Genomic DNA, 12,093 nt, shown 5'->3' with positions numbered 1-12,093 from the left:
TCATTTTGCAATCATCTGAAATCAGCAAAAAGAACTTGCCAAACAACCCATTAGTTAAATCACTTACATATAGATTAAATAGAACAGGACATAGTAGAGCATTGTGGTACACCACTAGTGACTGGTCCCTGTTCCAAATTAACCCCATTTACAACCATACTCTGGTATCTATCCATTAGCCAACTGGATATCCACTGAACCACCCAAGGGTTAAGTCCTAGCTTGTACAACTTTTGTACTAAATCATTAGGTGGAACATTGGTAATATAGTAAAAAAAAAAAAATCAATCAGCTTAGTCTGACATTATCTGCCCTCAGTAAAGCCATGCTGCTTTGGGTCCAGAAAGTTGTATGTATTTTAAGTGATTAACGATCCTTCTTTTTGGGAGTGATTCCATTAACTTGACTATAACCGATATTAAACTAACTGGCCTGCAATTGCCAGCTTCTACCTTGCTGCCATTCTTGTGGATAGATACAATATTAGCTGTCCATCAGTCATTGGGAACTTCTGTTGGAAAGGTATTATAGGAGTCATTGCTAATACTAGGAAGCTAATACTAATTGGACTACTGTGAGTTACTAAACTCTGTTTATGTTTATTTGCTTACTGTCTTATTCAATAAGCCTAAATTCTAGACATTTGACAGAACATATATGAGGGAGGAGGTGAGGAAAGGAGAACACAGCATTGACAAAAAGAAAATATAGGTTTACACCTTTAAAGCCCCCTTTTGCCCTGTGCAAGGAAAAGCTGAATCACTGCATCTGTTTACAAGACTGTGCTTCTATGGTGAGGCTGACCCAACTTAAAACATTTTTGCATTCTTAGTTTGGCCATAAATATATTACTCTTTCCTACTATTACTCTTTTATCATTTAGCTTACTACTAATCCAGTGTTTCAGTAAAACTCTAACCTGAAATTCACAGAGAACCAGAATAATGAATCTATTCTAGCATTAGTCTGTAACATCAGTGGTTCATGTAACTGTTCCTACCAATTTTGTACATGCTTGTTTCTGTCTGCTTTTTCCAGAAGATGAATGTGCGTATTTTTAATCAACATTATATCTCTTTCATCACACCCTATATTAAGAAAGAGAAACATATCTATTAACTTAACTATAACTTTTTTTCCTATCTTAAACATATTTGGAACCTTCCACTCAGATGCTCAACTTTGTAAGCAACACTGCTCTAAAATATATTTTATATATAATGTATTCTAGCCTTCACACTGCTCAGCTTAATGGAAGTCAATATCTGTATATTATACTATCCACTCTGCAATTCCATTACAGACTCCACACCGCTGGCCATAAAAAGTATCATTCTGAGCACAAGCCCATAACAGTAATGATAAAAAAGGGCCATTTCTCTTTTCCAACTAGAATGAAACATTTAAATCACTGTGGTTCTTTGCTCTAAGGAAAATTGGCAAATTAACACAGCTAAAAAAAAGCTAAAATATTAATGACCGGTGTAAAAAGAGAAGTTAATAATTGAAAACAAATTGCCCAGCTTTAAGAATTCACAATTCTCTCATGAAGGGTGACACTGATATGGCACCATTTAGGTTTTGGTCAGTCCTGTATTTAATGTGCAGAAAACGTATATACCTATACAGATATAGAAAAATATATGTTGGATTACTATTATATCCTTATATATCTAAGCAAAACTTTTTTTTTTTTTAGTTTTGGATAGTGTGGGAAGGTCTGCTGCTTCTCCTTTTACTGTACAGACTGAGGGAGGAACAAAACCCATAAGTTGAACCTAACTGTGACAAAGAAAATTCAGGTATCCTGCTATGCCAGACAGCGTTAGATAGATATGAATAAAAGTCCTTTAACAAGTAAATTGACTCCCATTCTATCATTGTATGTAGCAGCTTGTCTGGAGTTCAGTTTAAAAGTTTAGGTTTAGGTTAATTTTAAGAGGCAAATTTAGGAGTTAAGGTTTAAAAGTGATATTAAAGGAACAAAAAAACAAACATATTATACTTACCTGATATGTGCAATGCTTTTGCACAGAGCAGCCCCAATCCTCCTCTTCTCAGGTCTCACGCCAGTGCTCATGGTTCCTCCACCTCTCCATGTTCAACCATAGCAAGCTGCTTTCTATGGTGGCAGCAATCGTGCATGCTCGCTCCTGAGCCCCCGCTCTATGTGTCCACAACGCTCACAGAACAGGGCTCGGCCCCACCCTGCTCCATCCTCACTGGCTGTGATTGACAGCATTTGGAACTACTTGTTCCTGCTACTGTCTCTCAGCCAGTGAGGAGACAGAGACCCGAGAGAGCAGCAGCTCTTGTGTACGTCGCTGGATCGCGATCAGGCTTAGATAAGTAGTGAGGCTACATTCACATCGGTGGCCATTGGCAGATAGTTTACTGCATTCAGAGGTGGGTAAATGCCTCTGTAAAGGCAGAAACTCCACAGAAATGTTATCCCTGGATGAAGGGATCATCCAGGGTTAGTCAGAGGCTCTGTTTGCATGTAACCACTTGAGTGAACAGTTATACAAGAACAGCAGTGGCGGCCATTGAATTGTACAGAGTGCTGCTGTCCACACATACTGTCTACATTCAGTGTGTAGCTCTGCCAGCTGAAGGCTACTTTCACACTGATCCTAGCAAAAACAGCGATCATAAAGGACATGTGACTTAAAAATGTACCAAAAACGTACCGTAGATGTGTCTTTGATGCATTTTTGCTGCATTCTTTATTAATTTCAATAGGGAGGTGCATTTTTTTTACCACACCAAAAATGCAGCAAGCAGGATTTTAAAAAATGCACCTGACCGCAAAATTCTGTGTGAAGAGTTCCATAGGAATACATAGTTAGTCTGGTTGAAAAAAGACACCAGTCTATTTAGTTCAACCAATAAAAAGGAAAAAAAAAAAATATAATCCCATATACACAATCCTATACCCACTGTTGATCCAGAGGCAGGCAACCCCCCCCCCCCCAAAGCATGATCCAATTTGCTCGAGCAAGGGAAAAGGATCACCTTTGCCTATAAATGTTAGTATCCAGTGATGATGATGATGTGCATTTAGGAAAGAATCCAGAGTTTTAAAGCAGTCAGTCAGAACCAGCTCTTGAGGGAGTCTATTCCCCTTTGTCACAGCTCTTACTGTGAAAACGCCTTTCTGTATTTGGAGATTAAGTCTCTTTTCCTCCAGACTTAAAGAGTGCCCCCTTGTCCTCTGTGATGACCTTAAAGTGAATAACTCTACACCGAGTTCACTATATGCACTACCTATCAGGAATGCACAAATTATATTGCCCAACGCCCGGCACATGCAGCTCCGGGCAAGTGTTTTTTTTTTACTGTTAGCTCTGCTTGTCCTTGCAGAAGATGTCAGGACTTGGCGAGCCAAAGGGAGAGACCCATAGTGCGGGCTGGGCAGGCCGGGCTCTGGAGCTGCCGAATGCACAACGAGAGATGGAGGGAAAAGAGGCAGGAGGAAGGGAGAGTTAGCGCCACCTACCAGACCTCCATCAGGACAACTTGGCGTTGCCACGGGTGTACACAATTTTAAAGCTTGACATGTTTGGCATCCATTTGGTTTTGGTTATTTTTTTTTTATCAGGACAAGTAGATTGTCATGAGTGACAAGTAGATTGGGACCTCGATTTAGTCCCTTGGACAAGTAGTTTTTTTAAAGAATTATGTATTTAGACATGTTGACCATATCCCTCCTTAATCTCCTCTTCTCAAGAGAGAATAAATTCAGTTCCTCTAATTTTTCCTCATAGGTGAGCTCCTCCATGCCTCTTATCAGTTTGGTTGTCGTTCTCAAGTTCTCCAATATACTTTTTTGTGAACTGGTGCCCAAAACTGAACTGCATATTCCAGATGAGTCTGACTAATGATTTGTACCGGGGTAAAATGATACCTCTCTCTCTGGAGTCTATACCTCTTTTAATACAAGAAAGAGTTTTGCTCGCTTTAGAAATCACAGCTTGGCATTGTATGCCGTTATGAAGCTTATGATCTACCAGAATACCCAGATCCTTTTCCACCATTGATTCCTTCAGTTGTACTCCCCCTAACATGTATGATGCTTGTATATTCTTAGCCCCCAAGTGCATAACCTTACATTTATCAACACTAAACCTCATTTGCCACATAGTTGCCCAATTACACAGTGCATTGAGGTCAGCTTGTAAATTGGAGACATCCTGTAAGGACGTTATTCCACTGCACAGCTTGGTGTCATCTGCAAAGACTGAAATGGGATTTTTAATCCCAGACCCTATATCGTTTATAAATATATTAAAAAGTAAGGGTCCCAACACTGAACCTAGGGGTACACCACTAACAGCCCTAGACCAATCAAAGTATGAATCATTAACCACTACTCTCTGAATACGGACTTTTAGCCAGTTTTCTATCCATTTACAAACTATTTTTTCCAAGCCTGTAGACTTTACCTTACACATTAGCCGTGTGTGGGGAACTGTGTCAAAAGCTTTTGAATTGTCTAATCACATGACAAATAGTTTAAACTAATGTTTCTCTTTAAGCAACATTCACCTAACATACATTAATATATAGAGCATATATATAGAAATAGTTATACTAACTTCTAACATTAAAATCAACCTGATGATAGCATCCCTATTTTAAAACTTAGGTTTCATTTAAACTTCAAAGTAATTATGCAGTGTAAAATTACAGGGAACAAGCGTTTGTCACAGTCACAGATAAATTGGGAATGAAACACCTGCAAGGTACTTTTTCAACCTTGTGAACTCAGAGATACCAGTGCTGTCTGTGGTTTGCAGCACAGAATGTTTGCTCTGTTAACCAGAAGCAAGTAGGAGGCTATAAACAGCAAGGATACACAAACATAAAATATTTCACTAGCTGTTTATTTTGGGATGCCTCATTAGACAAAACTGCACTGGAACTCTGTAGTATACCCTGACCAGGAACATGCTGTGTCAATATTTAAATAAGGGTTGAGTTTTTGGTACATTATCAAGTTATTGGGATAATGTGCATGAAGAATAGGTTCTATAAGTTAGTCTGCAAAACAAACATTAAGAAATAGGGGCAAATTCCTGTACTTCCTCACTGTTTATGAATATATCTTATGCAAACCTTATCCGATTAATTTGTGAAGTAGTAAATCAATTTCAATTCAACAGAAAAGCTGGCCATGCACTGTGTGAATTCCAGCTGCTTCCTAAGGATGTGCGCAGTGGATGTGCCTTGCCTGCCCCACTCGATTTGACAAAAGTCGATATATTGTAGAAAGAAGCCTTCAGGAAATTATCACTCAAAAAGTGCCTGCATCCAACTAAATGCAACCACTGCCCTGCGGGCTGTCAAAATACAGTAGCTGCAGCAGGAGATTCACTCATTTGCGTTATATAGCCTGGATTGAATCTGCTATCAGCGACTGACCAGTGTATGACCAGCTTAATATACATACTGTATATATTGTATATTACTTATACAACTTATTACTTATACTTACATATTACTTATATGAGTTTTAAACTCTTTTTGAAACTTGCACAAACTATGGAAGCATGAATATCAAAGCCCTGGCAAAACATTTTGTTTTTTTCTCCTCCTTTCTTGCCCCCTCACCCCAGCTAAGACTCAAGCATTAGTTTGTAGGTAGGTTGACTATGTGCCCTAAACTGGGGGGTTAGGGTTAACTGTGTTTCCCAGGCTTTTTCTTGGCTGAGCAGATCTGCACTACAGAGGTCTATGGAAAAAAAGAGTTAAGTGAGTGCACATATGGAGCATGTGCTAGGTGCCTTTATACCTGCAAAAAAATGGGCATTTATTCATTTTGTTTAAGTGAACTTATCTTTTAATTCCAACTTAATGTTGAGGCTACATATATTGTCTGGGTCAGAGCTGATTGAAGGGAAGGGACGCCCTCCCTTCACACAGGAACAGAGCTGTGGCTGTCAATCACAAGCTGTGTGCTGAAGCTCCCTCCCCTGTCAGCTCTTTAGCTCTTGGTGTCAGGAACACTTGTCAGAAGTGATGCTGATCACAGAGGAAAAAAACAGCAGAGAGAATGACACAAAGTGCTTTGGAGAGAGGCAAGTAAACACTATAGAAACATATGCTTTTTTCAGGTTTCATGTCTGGAGTTTACAATCACTTTATGGTGTAAGAGAGTACAGTCATACCTTAGCATTGCGCCAAAACCTTTTTTCTTAGCTTTCTTCTCTTGATCATCAGTTTCTTCCTTTTTTTTAGCCTTTACTTTTGATTTGTCCTTTTCTTTCTCTTTTTTCTTATCTTTCTTTTTCTTGTCTTTCTTTGATTTATCAGTATCCTCTAGTTGTGCATTCTCCATTGGGGCTGACTCACTAGTCGCTTGGCTGGAGTGGGAACTCACATCCGAAAGGCCATCTAGGAAAAAAGGGTGGAAAACCAATTACACATACTGTGCTTGTTCAATGCCATTCAATGAGATTACCAAGCATTTACGCATGACATTTATAATGGGTAGTGGTTGGTTTCTCTACATCTGGTCACTGGATCAACCACATGCTCTGCGTCATGCATCATGGCAAACTGCCCTCATTATCTCATACATAATAATACAATGAAGAGGTCAAGAAGAGACTGGCTAAGTCTCTATCATTTTCACTAATAAATGGTCTGTTAAAAGCAATTCAAAGCAATCAGTACAGTACATTCAATGTACATATTGTGAATCATACAGCAAGTAAAAGGCACTATGCAATAACACCCAGATGAGGAACGTGAATATGTAAGGCAGTCACATAGAGATAGCTATATGCAGCCTTAAATACTTTGTAGAGAACCCTGGATGTTCTGAAATCAGAGGTAATATATTATACAAAGTTTAACTAGCTCAAACCCAACTTTGTCTCACCTTCTTCACCTCATTATTTCCCTTAGCTAAGATGGGTATTTATTTTAGTAAGTTTTCAGATGAGGGGACAGGAGCAAGGCAAGATTTGCTCAACAACATGCCCTGTGTTTTAGGGCACTTTATAAAGTATGTATATAAGACCATTTTAGAACTTTTTTGTAGATAATAGCTCTAAATATTTGCCAGAAGTGTTTTCATTTCTGAAGAATATGCATTTGAATACTACATGGCAAAACAGAAAATCTGGTTATTTGATGATCCTATTTGTTTCGTGATGGCAAAAGTTAACTCTTGAGCCAAAAGTCTCAATATTTCAGATTCAAATGGATATTTCTTAAGCTTGACATGGTCATATAACACATGCAGTATTTTATCCTTTTCTAGAACTAATAATTGTTTATATTTTCACAGAAATGTTTGTGACAAGAAAATACACTGCTCAAAAAAAATATTGATCTGGTCAGTTAAGTAGCAGAGGGAGTTGTTAATCAGTTTCAGCTGCTTTGATGTTAATGAAATTAACAACAGGTGCACTAGATGGGTAGCAATGAGATGATCCCCAAAACAGGAATGGTTTTACAGGTGGACATTTTTTTCCCTACTAATCTTTTCGGACTGTTTTTCACTAGTTTTGCATCAGGTTAGGGTCAATGTCACTACTGGTAGCATGAGGAGATACCTGGACCCTACAGAGATTGCACAGGCAGTACAACTTCTCAAGGATGGCACACCAATACGTGCCATTGCCAGAAGGTTTGCTGTTTCTCCCAGCACAGAGTCTCAAGAGCATGGAGGAGATTTCAGAAGACAGGCAGTTACTCTAGGAGAGCTGGACAGGGCCGTAGAAGGTGCTTAACCCATCAGCTGGACTGGTATCTGCTCCTTTGTGCAAGGAGGAACAGGATGAGCACCGCTAGAGCCCTACAAAATGACCTCCAGCAGGCTCACTGCTCGTAACCACAGAGCTCAATTGGCATTTGCCACTGAACACCAGAATTAGCAGGTCCACCACTAGCGCCCTGTGTTTTTCACAGATGAGAGCAGGTTCACCCTGAGCAAACGTGACAGACGTGAAAGGGTCTGGAGAATGTTATGCTGCCTGTAACATTGTTCAGCATGACCGTTTTGGTGGTGGGTCAGTGATGGTCTGGGGAGGCATATCCATGGAGGGACACACAGACCTTTACAGACTAGACAATGGTGCCCTGGCTGCCATTAGGTATCAGGATGAATTCCTTGAACACATTGTCAGACCCTACGCTGGTGCAGTGGGTCTTGGGTTCTTCCTGGTGCACGACAATGCCCGGCTCATGTGGCGAGAGTATGTAGGCAGTTCCTGGAGAATGAAGGAATTGATACCATTGAATGACCCCCATGCTCACCAGACCTAAATCCAATAGATCACCTCTGGGATATCATGTTTCGGTCCATCCAACACCGCCAGGTTACACCTCAGACTGTCCAGGAGCTCAGTGATGCCCTCGTCCAGATCTGGGTGGAAATACCCCAGGACACCCTCTGTCGTCTCATTAGGAGCATGCCCCAACATTGTCAGGCATACATACAAGCATGTGGGGCCATACAAACTACTGAGTACCATTTTGAGTTGCTGCAATTAAATTTCAGAAAAATGGACTAGCCTGCTGCATCATTTTTTCACTTTGAATTTCGGGGTGTCTTTGAATTCAGTCCTCTAGATTGATAATTTTCATTTCCATCAAACGATGGTGCATCCTTACGTTCCTAACACATTACCCAGTCCATATCAGTATAGATATCCAGCATGATATTTTTCCCCATTCAGATCTGATGTGTTTTCAAAGTGTTCCTTTAATTTTTTTGAGCAGTGTATTCTTTACAAAATTATTTTTTAATTCTTAATAGAACTGTTTTCTTTTTTTCAAGTGCATGTTGGACAAATATACGTAAGCACCCTGCGTGGAAAAGTTGCCCTGATGCATAGTACCCACAAGGGGTTGCCCACTCAGTTCAGGCATCATTCACAGACACCATTCACACCATTTTTCAACTAAAGCAAGGATATATTTGATTGGAGGAGGTGGAGAAGTGGGGAAGTTATATCATGATCTCCAGTTCATCCAGTTAGAGAACAGCTTTGAGAAAATTTCAGGATGTTCTGTGAATGATCCAAACAGAAGTGGGTTGCTACTACCTGTCAAATGCATTATGCTTAAAGCATAAAAGCTCACAAAGCTCATAAAAGCTCCCCGTGCCCAACTAGCAGTTTCCATCTGCTTACAAGTCCAATTCAAAAACTGTTGCCAACAGGTGAATACAAAAGTCTTCTTTATTTCATAAAGGAGTAAACATATGCCATGGCAAACATATTCTAACGCTTTTCAGTCTAAAAACAGACCTTTTTCATAGCTAGTTATATAAAAAAAATAACAAAACCAATACATAGAGTAGAACACCACTGCACAACCCACCTTCCATAATCGGATCAAATAACTACACCTGTAGATGCATGGGATGGGCTGAGCTAACTGCACCACTATCCATATGAACATAATAACACAATAAACACATATATAACCACAGAGAAATAAATATATAATCAAATCTGATACATACTGGAATATGGAGGTTATAAAAGTAATGCTTCACATTTATGTCTAAAGACTTCAGGAGCAAATAAAGTGGAAGATCAACCCAGATGCAGATCCACATCCCACCTGATGTTTAACCTCAAAGGTGATCTGGTCTGCAACCTGTGGATCCTCCATGCTTCTCTCTGTAATAATTTACGATGCCTATTCCTCCCTCTTGCTGACACAAACTCTCTCAATGCCACAAAATACAGAATAAGGTCTGTTTTTAAACTGAAACGTGTTAGTGTAAGTTTGCCATGGAATATTTTTTCTCCTTTAAGTAATAAAGAAGATGTTTGTATTCACTTGTTGCCGACATTTTTGGAATTGGTTCTGTGAATGATGCCTGCGCTGAGCAAGTAACCCCTGTGGTTATTATTTAGCAAAGCAGCACAGAACCCAGAAGACAGTGGAGATCACTGTAATAGGGATCCCATAGGTAAGGAATTTGCATATTTACATTGGTCCATTGGTACACACATACATACATACATACACACACACCAGCCACTTTATTAGATACACCTTGCTAGTACTTTTGTCTTCAGAACTGCCTTAATTCTTCGTGGTATATATTCAACAAGGTGTTTTAAACATTCCTCAGAGATTTTGGTCCATATTGACATGATATCATGTAGTTGCTACAGATGTGTCAGCTGCACATCCATGATGCAAATCTCTCATTCCACCACATCCCAAAAGGTGCTCTATTAGATAGAGATTTGCGACTATGAAGGCCATTGGAGTACAGTGAACTCATTGTTATGGTCAAGAAACCAGTTTGAGATGATCTGAGCTTTGTGACATGATGCATTATCCTGCTCGAAGTAGCCATCAGAAGACAGGTACACTGTAGTCATAAGGGGATGGACATGGTCAGCAACAATATTCAGGTAGGCCGTGGCATTTAAATGATGCTCAATTGGTACTAAGGGGCACAAAGTGTGCCAAGAAAAAATTCCCCCACACCATTATATCACCACCACCAGCCTGAGCCGTTGACACAAGGCAGGATGGATCCATACTTTCATGTTGTTTATGCCAAATTCTGACCCTACCATCTGAATGTCACAGGTGAAATTGAGACTCATCAGACCAGGCTACGTTTTTCCTTTCTTCTATTGTCCAATTTTGGTGAGCCTGTGCGAATCGTAGCCTTCATTTCCTGTTCTTAGCTGAAAAGAGTGTTGTCTTCTGCTGCTTTAGCCCATCTGCTTCAAGGTTCGAGGTGTTGTGCATTCCGAGATGTATTCTGCATACCTTGGTTGTAACGAATGGTTATTTGAGTTACTGTTGCCTTTCTTTCTATCCTCTCTGAATCAGACTGTTCATTCTCTTCTGACATCAAGAAGGCATTTTCGCCCACACAACTACTGCTCACTGTATATTTTCTCTTTATAGGACCATTCTCTGTAACTCTAGATATGTTTGTGAGTGAAAATCCCAGTAGATCAGCAGTTTTTGAAATAGTCAGACCAGCCCGTCTGGCACCAGCAACAATAATGCCACGTTCAAAGTCACTTAATTCCCCTTTCTTCCCCATTCTGAGGCTCAGTTTGAACTTCAGCAAGTAGTCTTCACCACGTATAGATGCTTAAATGCACTGAGTTGCGGCCATGTGATTGTCTGATTAGCAATCTGTGTTACTAAGCAATTGAATAGGTGTACCTAATAAAGAAGCCAGTAAGTGTTTGTGTATGTGTGTGTGTATATATACATATATATATATATATATATATATATTGCTGTTTGCTTGTTAGAAACACAGCTTGGACAGTACAGTATAGCTTGGGCACACAACCTGGACAGTACAGTACCTTCCTCAGCCTCTGGTCCATCATACGACTTATCAATTGCAGCCCGGAAGCTCTCATTACAGCCCCGTCCACGGACCATGTGTGGTCTAGGTCTGTAGAAAGGAAGATCATTTTTCTTGACTTCTGCCACTGCTGTCTGCAGACTCTCCAGTGAACTGGACTTTTTTAGACCCAATCTTGGACCAAGGTCTTTTCCAGGAGAATCTGGAAGAAAAGCATTGCTGGTTTTTATTGATAGCTGTAATGGTTTAATTAAAATTGATCTGACAAACATTACACAATTCTTTAATATTGCAAACCTTTAATTTGTTTTCAGGATAATGTACTTCCTTTAATAAAACTGTAAAATTGTAAATCCCTGCTCATTGATTTACTGCTAATCTTTTTTCTGGGGTTCAGGCATCTTTTACTTCTGTAGATATTTAATATTTTTTTTCTTTTTAGAATAAAGGTATGTGGTATTTAATTGAAAGGAATAACACCCACACACACACACACACAGTTTGTTAACAAAAAATAAACTAAAGAAACTAGAATGATATGACAGTCAGGCGATTAGCATATTAAGAATGATAGGCCAACAATGGCTTCCTCTATATATTTTAACTACAGGTCTCTTTAACAATAATAATAAAAAACATACTATGCTTGAGGCTAACCATGGGGATATCATACTTATTTTCCAAATGTGATAAAATATATATTGGGGTTGATGTACTAAGCACTTTGCAAGGGAACTTTCCCCAGAGCTTAGTGAATGTGGTAAATGATCACTTTG

The 12,093-nt window shown here is 39.5% G+C and overlaps 1 protein-coding gene across 4 annotated transcripts in view; it reads right to left on the bottom strand.

The window, feature by feature from the left end:
- The window catches only part of PARD3B (par-3 family cell polarity regulator beta), a 1,797,179-nt gene that overhangs the window by 929,006 nt on the left and 856,080 nt on the right, over window positions 1-12,093 (bottom strand). For all 4 annotated transcript variants that reach the window (XM_089670923.1, XM_089670934.1, XM_089670945.1 and 1 more), the window contains 2 exons: window positions 11,316-11,519; window positions 6,171-6,396 (listed from right to left, as the gene is read on the bottom strand). In XM_089670923.1, coding sequence (XP_089527049.1) covers window positions 6,171-6,396; window positions 11,316-11,519 — 430 coding nt within the window. The remainder of the gene's footprint in view (window positions 1-6,170; window positions 6,397-11,315; window positions 11,520-12,093) is intronic.

This window comes from Staurois parvus, unplaced genomic scaffold (assembly GCF_062004578.1).
Source record: "Staurois parvus isolate SC_StPar_1 unplaced genomic scaffold, SC_StPar_1.0 ptg000011l, whole genome shotgun sequence".
NCBI lineage: Eukaryota > Metazoa > Chordata > Amphibia > Anura > Ranidae > Staurois > Staurois parvus.
The sequence above is the reverse complement of the archived record's forward strand: the minus strand, read 5'-3'. Positions and strand labels throughout refer to the sequence as shown.